This window comes from Aphanomyces astaci, assembly GCF_000520075.1.
Source record: "Aphanomyces astaci strain APO3 unplaced genomic scaffold supercont1.76, whole genome shotgun sequence".
NCBI lineage: Eukaryota > Oomycota > Saprolegniomycetes > Saprolegniales > Verrucalvaceae > Aphanomyces > Aphanomyces astaci.
Genome location: NW_009798339.1, coordinates 135,832 through 143,974, shown reverse-complemented (window position 1 = coordinate 143,974; position 8,143 = coordinate 135,832). Strand labels below are relative to the sequence as shown.

The window sequence follows — 8,143 nt, the reverse complement described above, 5'->3', positions numbered from 1 at the left end:
GCGGTCGCGTAACGCCTGCCTACACACACAACGTACTTTTCCTTAACCTACCATTCTGCATTCGCCATGGAAGTCCGCCAAGCTGACACGACTGATGCCGCAATGTCTTCCCTGTAAGAAGCGACGGTTTCCAGTGATTCACATGGGTAAGATGCTATCGATAGTGGGCTTGGGAAAGGAGACAGCGTGCCATACCCTGTCACGGATGAAGTCGAGCACATCGAGGCGAACAAGCAAGTGTAGGAGAATACATGTACTTGTTGCATGCCGATGCTATAATACGACCGCGTTGGCTTAGGGCTCAAGCTGCAGCCGAAGAAGAGCGTCAACGTCGCATGGATGAAGTCCGCTGCCTCGAGGTGACGACCGAGTGATGGACCTGCCTGCTCACACTCTCATTTTTGTACAGAGCGAAAGCGCGATTGTCCGCGAAATCAACATTGAATATGCAATTGCAGCCATGGAAACCGAGCGTACTCGCCGCGTGAGCCAGCACAACCTCGCCAGCGTGCGACATCATGTCATGTGACAATCCATCAACTGTGCTGCACCTAGGTGCACAACGAATTGCTTCGGGAAAAGTCGAAAAAGGAGGTCCACCAACTTGTCGAAGAAGAGCGCGGCCGTCGCATGAGTCAAGGCAACTTGGCGGCGGTACATATGCCACGATGGACTATGGTTGTATGATCGTCCATGCGTAGGTGCACGACGAAATCCATCGCGAACAAGCCAAGCAGGTTGCTGTGATGCAAATGGAGCAAGAACGCTCTCGTCGGATGAGCGAAGGCATGATCGCTCAGGTACGTAACCGTTCGCTCTCGATGATCTGCACCTACGAACACCTAGGTGCACACCGAGCTGCTTCGTGTGCAATCCAAGCGTGCCGTGGTGGAGGCCATGGAAGCCGAGCGCACGCATCGCATGAGTCAGGACGCGATTGCCGAGGTTGTTTACATGATACATATTTCAAGGACAATAGTCTTGACAAATCCATAGGTGCACACCCATTTGCTCCGGCGAAACTCGATCGACAAAGTCGTCGAGTTGGCCGAACACGAACGCTCTCGTCGTGTGCAAGTATGTGACACAGTTAAAGGCAATATGTTGTGACGATGCCACGAATCCATTGCCCCCTCTGTATAGGAACTCGGGGACCAAGTTGTGGCCAACCAATCCCTTCGCTTGGCAGGGCAAGCAGCGGCGGTGGAAGCGGCGGAATCCGAGCGTCGACGGCGCCTGAGCTCGATTGAGCACGTCACCACGATGGCGGGCATCTCTGCGGTCGAGGGCAGTGTGGCCCCCGTGGACATGAAGAAGGAGGAGGAAGTCGCTTCCATGGACATGTCGGCACCTGTAGTAGCCATGTCGTACCCCGACCTGCCGGTGGCGTCGGCCACCCCCGACGTCGAGCAAAAGGCACTGCACGGTACAACATCCTGATACATGCGGAAAGAAACTCCATGCGAATAGATTTGACTGTCGCGCTGGCGGACGTGGTCCCGTTGCCGACTAACTCAAATCACAACGACGACGACGTGTCCAAGCTGCAACGCATTCGACTCTTGCGGTTCCTACGGGGCCATAAAGGCAATGTCGAGGTCGCGGCGGCCAAGTACCGAGCCAATTTGGTCGTACGACAAGAGCACAACCTCGACACGATTCGGGACAACATTCTATTGGGCCACATCATGACCGAGCTCGATTTCCCCCACAACGACAAAATTCGGTACTGTTGATGTGTACCTACCTACCTGCAGTACGTACCTGACGATCTTGGCACTAGGCGCTACGTACCAGTTGTGGCCGCATACGACGTCCAAGACGACCAGCACAACGTGTTTGTGTTTGAAAAGCTTGGCGCGGTCGACGTACACGGGCTCGTGGTCAACGTGAGCGACGCCGAGTGGCTCGCGTTCACCCTCCACGAGCTCGAGTTCCGGTCGCTGGCGCTGGACAGACGCAGCTTGGAGCAGGGCCGTCTCGTCCGGTTCACGGTGCTGCGGGACCTCGACGGGTTCTCGCTCGCCCGGCTCACGCGTCCGGCACTCGCGCGGCTGCAGCGCACGGTCGCGCTCGCGTCGACATGTTATCCCGAATACATCCACAAAAGCGTGTTTATCAACACCCCTGTACATTCTCCTTTTGGGCTATCAACTTCGACGACTAGTATGTAGCTAATTTACGGCGTAGTGGATGTTTCACACGGCGTGGAAAGGCATCCAGTTGTGGCTCGACGACGCCCAGCGCCAGAAGATGATCTTCTTGAAGCGCGGCGACGCCTCCGGCACCCTCGACAAGATTTGCCCCCCCGCGAGTCGCCCCCTTCTCTTTGGTACATATACGTCGAACATCCCCTCCATTTTGCTTACTTGATTTGATTCATGGGCAGGCGGAACCAACCACCGCATCGACCTCCCCGCCACGGGCCTCCTTGGGAAGGACTCGTACGCGATGTTGCGTGAAAACGGTACCGTTCTGTGCTTTCCATCCTTTTGACTTGCTTTACGTTGGAGGATTAGGCGCGACGGAAGCCGAGATCCGAGCCCGCGGTACCCTCACAGTGCCCTTCCGTGTCAATGCCAACGACACATTGTGCTGGGAGTTTTGTGTTCAACAGTACGACGTGGACTTTCTCGTCAAGTTCCGCACCCAGGGAGATGGCGGCGCCGTGGAATTGAACGTCGACGGATGGGACAAGGCGCGATTCGTGCACGGCCAAGTGGAGGCGGCGAGCTGGACCGCGCCGTCGGCTGGCGTCGCCGTGCTCTGCTGGGACAACTCGTTCTCGTGGACCCGAGGCAAAACGCTGTGCTACAAGGCGAGTGTGGCGAAACTCACCGTCTTGACCAACGACGTGGCGGACGACGCCGCCGCCTTGGACTTGTCTGGTCACACTTCGCTTTAACAAAACATGGGCAACGAACCGCTAGAAGCTGATGACGTTGGAGACTTTACACATTTGAACGAGTAACACGTGCACATTCCACCTACTTTGCACGCCCTTGAGTGGGCTTAGTGTTAGTGTGTACGACTATTAATAGTAACTACATTGCACATATTTGGTTGCTGCCATGGGGCGATGAATTTGATTGGCAGTATACTCGGTATACAGTAGCCAACAAATCATACTTGTGGGAAGACTTCCATGATGACCGTAAATATAAAGATCCTTTATATATAGTGCCTTGATTATGATTAGTATTCCCATTACACACATGTAGCCGACAGTATCTTGGCGGAAGAGGTTGCCATGAGACTTATGAGTTCAAACACGATGCTAGCGGCGGCCAACGCGGTGATCTCGGCGTGGTCGTATGCCGGGGCCACTTCCATCACATCGGCCCCCACCACGTTCAAGCCCCGCAGTCCCCGCAGCATGCCAAACAGTTCACGCGTACTCAACCCCCCTACCACACTAATCAATCATCTCATAGATCATACAAGTCAAAGTACCAGCTTCGGGGGTGCCTGTGCCAGGGGCAAATGCCGGGTCCAACACGTCAATGTCGATACTGAGGTAGATCGGGTGCTGCCCCACTCGGTCCCGAATCTGTTTGACAACCCCGGCGACCCCCATGTCTTCTATCGCGTCCATGTTCAACATGCTAAAGCCCAGGGTGGCGTCGCGGGCATAGTCGTCGGACGAGTAGACTGGACCCCGGATGCCAACATGCATAGACGCATCGGGGCGGAAGAGATGCTCCTCCGCCGCCCGGAGGAACGGCGTCCCATGGGTATGGGTCTCTCCAAAGTATGCATCCCACGTATCTAATTGTTGTATGCTTGAATACGCAACCGTAACAAAATGGTGGTCGAAAGGTACCTAAATGGGCGTCAAAGTGCACAAGGGCCACGGGGCCATACCTACATCATATCTACTTGTGAGCAAAAGGGCAATTTATCATATGCGACAACGTACGCTTCACAGTGCGCTTTCAGAAGCGGGTACGAGATCGAGTGGTCGCCGCCCACCGCGACGATCCGTGGCCGCGACGGCAGCTGCAACAGCTCCGAGACGTGGTCGACCACGGTGGTCATGGTTTCTGTGACGTTGAACGGATTGCAGCACACGTCGCCAGCATCCACGCACTGCTGGTCGTGGAATGCGTTTACTTTTAAAGTGGTGTGGTACGGTCGAAGGATGCGCGAGGCTTGACGCACCGCGGACGGACCGAAGCGGGCACCGGGGCGATAGGTGCATCCGCTATCGTAGGGCAGGCCCAAGATGGCCACGTCACAGAAGGTCACTTGGTCTAGACGGGGGAGGCGGGCAAAGGTTGGGGCCCCGCCGAACCGCGGCATCACTTGCGCGTCCACCGGTCCAACGATGGCCCTCCGCGAGGGCTCCTCCTTTTTCGCCCCGGCGGTGGGCGAGAGGAGTGCAAGGGGCTTCTCCTTCTGTTTGCCGTTGTTCATGAGAATGCTAAACACGACGGCTTCAGTTGACAGCTGCTCGGTGAGCGTCATGTTGACGGCGTTGTCCAAGACAAGTTGGAAGTGAGGGGAAATCGTAGCATGGCTCGTGTCGTTGTCGTCGTCCTTGTCGGCAGTCACGGGCTCCAGAACTGGATTGGCTTGACCATCAATGGCTTGGGGCAACAAGGTCTCGCTCGTGCTGTACAGTGCTCGAACAAAATGCTCGGCTTCGACAATGCCGTGGTTGGACTTGATGGCTGTGATCATGGATACATTAACATCATTCTTTATCCTAGTATCCCTTAGTGTATACCATCGCGTTTGGCCAAACGAAGGACAAAGTCAACGTCCGTGGCGATGGCTGGTGGCATCGTGGCCGTCAAGAAGGAAGTGGCATCTCAGAAAGCTTCAAGTTGAATTGAGAGAAAGATCACTTATCCGGATATCCCGGATAATAATGCGTCGTATTATTCTCAGAATTTTCTCGAGTACGTTACCGTAGTTTTATACGACTCCAGAGTGTAAGTGCTTATGGAACATGGTTCAAATGTCTGTTCATCAATGCGAATGTTCGAAGTCCTTCAATCAAGTTTTGCAAAGTATTCAGGACTAAATAGTAGTATTGGTAGGCGTCGGGGTGACATAATTCACGAGCTATGTACATCGATTTCCACTTCATTTTTCTGATGTGTTATTCTGATGAGTTATTTCGGATTAGGGTTCCAAGTTGGACGGATTTCTATTTTTACGCATTTGGGGTTGTCGTTTCGGGCTTTCACAATTATTGCCACGACGATGAGCAAGTCCAAGGAAATGCACGGCCTCGACGATGTCCACCAGCAGGCGGAGCTGCTCGTCCTGGACTACCTCCGCGGGTCGCGCTGCATGAAGACGATGGACGCGCTCTCAAAATGGATCTCAGACAAGAAGAAACATCGAAGCTCGTCAGCATTGATGTCTCCGACGGCCAGCGATATATTTGCCAAGGACGTGGCCGCGAACAAAGCGACCAAGGAAAAGGCAAACTCCGTCTTGGAGTACATGGTAATCGTCGCCATCTGGTGCTGCCACGTCATACCCCATTGATGCAAATGAATGTAGATTGGCAAGCGCAAGTCTGGCAGCAAATCCCCCAAAGTCAGGCATGTTGAAACACAATGTCATATCCAGTTGATGTGGACAGTCGTCATGTAGCTGCTCCCCGGAAGCATTCACCGATGGAAAGGTGGACGAAACTACGATGGCGTCAACGACCAAGGGGGCTAGCAAGGAGTGGACCAAGGACGATTTGTCCAAGCTGAAGAAGGAGGCCAAGAAAACCCAAACCATTGCCGACAAGACAGAGCGGTGGAAGAGTGTCGGGGCCACGCTCGGTCGAAGCAAGCGCGACTGCTACGAAAAGTACAAAGAGCTCAAGAAAAAGCCATCATCGTCCTCGTCCAAACCGTCCAAGAAAGCTGTGACTGTGGACGTTCGATCGATGCTCGACTTGAACGCTATCGACGTCGCAGGCGCAGGAACAGACGGACGTGCAAGCGACGACGTCGAGCCAAGTGGGGCGACTGCTGTCCCTACAAACCCCAACGAACAAGACATGGGAATGTCGTCATCTCCGACCATTCACGCTGTAAATGTCCACTACGCGAAGGACAAAACAGGGCCGAAATCGACGGGCAAGAACAAGATTGTTGACGCTGCCAACATGGTCGACGACCACCCGTCCGAGATGTGGTGCGGGGAGGTCGCGCTCAGCAAACCCAAGGCGCGGGGCTCGTCCGTCGCGCCTGGCGACGTTCGGTACAGTCTTCTTACTCATCCCTGAAGTATTGACATGCAGAATCGCAGGGCGTCTCGGGACTACGACGACGTGGCGGTGATGGAAGACTGCGACAACTTGGACGAACAGGACCATGCCCAGGCCGACTCGGCACCGCCTTCCCGATCGTCGTCATCCTTTCCGTCGAGAGTATCACTCTCCAACAGTAATAGCTGCCCATTCAACGACTGGAACGAGCATATGTACAGTATCTATATGCTGGTAGGCGTCATCGACTCGAAGCAAGGCCGAGCGTTGCCGGCGGCGGAAGTGACTTCGTTGCGGAAACTCTTGTTCAACGACTCCAAGAAGAAGCTGGGTCCGCATTGGACCCACCAAGGTTTTGATTTCGCCCAAGTGGAAGGGCTCAAGTACGGCATCGTGCAGCATGAAGGGGGGCCGTGTGGTGTTATGGCCGTCGTGCAAGCCTATGTGCTGCACTTTCTCTTCCAAGAAGATATCTCCACGTGGGATTCTGTAAGATATTCCCATCCCTCAAAGGTGTAGTTCTCGTACCCATCCAGGGGTATATTGCAGGTCGAGACACCTCTCGTCACCAAGGCATTGGCACGGGCGCTGGCCCACATTATTTGGCAGGCTGGCTCTGGATCGACGTGCAAAGTCGCGCTAATCGGTGGTGCCACGCCCGTACGAACCCCTGGCTGCAATTTTACACCTCAACATGTTGGTGATTATTAATCGCTTGGAGGCGTGTTAGTCGTTGGAGCACATGGCGGTGTCCCAACTAAACTCGCGCCACGACCTCGACCAGTTCATCGCGCGTCACATCGATCAGGTTTCGCCCACCTTCGTCCATCTAAATGCTGTCTTCCATTATGAACATACCATATGTCTCATAGTTTCGGGAATCGAAAGGGTACGGCGTCGTGCTTGTGGTGGCGTCGGTCATGCTCACGCGGGGACTCGCGACCGTTGAAGCCGACATGGACACGGCCACTGGAACCGTGCCGACTCTGATTGGCGCACACGACTACTGCACCCAGGTACACCAAACTCGTGACGAAAACCTAGCACGATGACGATGACGATGGGGGGTGTAGGAGATGGTCAACTTGCTCTTGCTCGGGTACGCGTGCAGCAACGTTTTTGACGGAACCAAAGACTTGGGCGGCGGAGACGATGCCACATCATCGTCCATGGTACTTCGGGGCGTGCAAAAGCGGAGTGCTGTGGGGTTCCTCACACTATTTGAAGCGTACGACTACATGGTCGTGGGCGACCACTTGAAGGTCCCCGTCGACAACATCTGGGTCGTGTGCAGCGAGTCGCACTATTCGGTGATGTTTGCCGACCCGGCGATCGCCCCCTCGACCTCGTTGGCGGTAGGGTTTTTGTGTTTTTATGGGTGGTTTTTTGGTGGGGGGGGCTTTAGGCTTCTAGAGGGGGGCTTTGTGGTTCTATGGGGGGGACTTTGATTCTATTAAGGTTGATTGTGTATATTGGGCTTACGTTGTGATGTAGGCATTTGATTTGTTCTACTTTGACGGGCTGGCCAACCAAGACGAAGTGATTCGTCTGACGATCTCACCCATGGGACTGGCCACAAAGCCGGACAAGGCAGCGCAAAATAGAGGCGACCTCATCCCCCCCCTCAACCTCGTCATCCAAACCAAGTGGCCACAGGCGACGGTGGATTGGCACAGTGTGGAGCCCCTGCTTTGATTGTCCTTGCCGTAGGATAAGAGGTGGCAGGGTTAGCTGACGTCAACTGCTACTGTTTGCCTCTTAACTGAGCAAGCATTCAACGTCATACACCGTAGTAACGTGATCGCCTGTTAAGTTACGGTCTTGAATGTACTAGGTCACTCTCAATGCAATGTCGTAGTTCTAACGGGTGTCGTCGGTGTCTTTTGGAATCTTCGTAGGGGTAATACACCATCTCCCCCAGTT

At 54.5% G+C, this 8,143-nt stretch overlaps 3 protein-coding genes across 9 annotated transcripts; 2 read left to right on the top strand and 1 right to left on the bottom strand.

Annotated features, from left to right (window-relative positions):
- On the top strand, window positions 1-3,056 carry H257_15855 (hypothetical protein). Of its 6 annotated transcripts, none has more exons than XM_009844109.1 (14): window positions 1-113; window positions 165-239; window positions 299-359; window positions 410-508; window positions 556-654; window positions 702-800; window positions 847-945; window positions 997-1,077; window positions 1,144-1,426; window positions 1,471-1,726; window positions 1,784-2,129; window positions 2,191-2,332; window positions 2,390-2,467; window positions 2,520-3,056. In XM_009844109.1, the coding sequence occupies exons 1-14, from the start codon at window positions 67-69 to the stop codon at window positions 2,903-2,905; spliced, it is 2,151 nt and encodes a 716-aa protein (XP_009842411.1). In that variant the 5' UTR covers window positions 1-66; the 3' UTR covers window positions 2,906-3,056. The 6 variants fall into 6 exon arrangements, with proteins under 6 accessions (XP_009842411.1, XP_009842413.1, XP_009842412.1 ...); XM_009844111.1 differs by having other exon boundaries at window positions 152-239; XM_009844110.1 differs by having other exon boundaries at window positions 2,390-3,056.
- A 93-nt stretch (window positions 3,057-3,149) lies between these two features.
- Window positions 3,150-4,811, bottom strand: H257_15854. Of its 2 annotated transcripts, XM_009844104.1 has the most exons (5): window positions 4,730-4,811; window positions 3,920-4,673; window positions 3,824-3,864; window positions 3,454-3,768; window positions 3,150-3,407 (listed from the first exon to the last, which is right to left on the bottom strand). In XM_009844104.1, the coding sequence occupies exons 1-5, from the start codon at window positions 4,785-4,787 to the stop codon at window positions 3,208-3,210; spliced, it is 1,368 nt and encodes a 455-aa protein (XP_009842406.1). In that variant the 5' UTR covers window positions 4,788-4,811; the 3' UTR covers window positions 3,150-3,207. The 2 variants fall into 2 exon arrangements, with proteins under 2 accessions (XP_009842406.1, XP_009842407.1); XM_009844105.1 differs by having other exon boundaries at window positions 3,150-3,768.
- Window positions 4,812-5,180: 369 nt separating this feature from the next.
- On the top strand, window positions 5,181-8,085 carry H257_15853 (hypothetical protein). Its single transcript, XM_009844103.1, has 10 exons — window positions 5,181-5,460; window positions 5,518-5,558; window positions 5,611-6,213; window positions 6,262-6,398; window positions 6,459-6,709; window positions 6,770-6,880; window positions 6,951-7,028; window positions 7,093-7,236; window positions 7,294-7,575; window positions 7,715-8,085. Exons 1-10 carry the CDS (start codon window positions 5,212-5,214, stop codon window positions 7,913-7,915), a joined length of 2,097 nt encoding a protein of 698 aa, XP_009842405.1. The 5' UTR covers window positions 5,181-5,211; the 3' UTR covers window positions 7,916-8,085.
- Window positions 8,086-8,143: the final 58 nt, after the last annotated feature.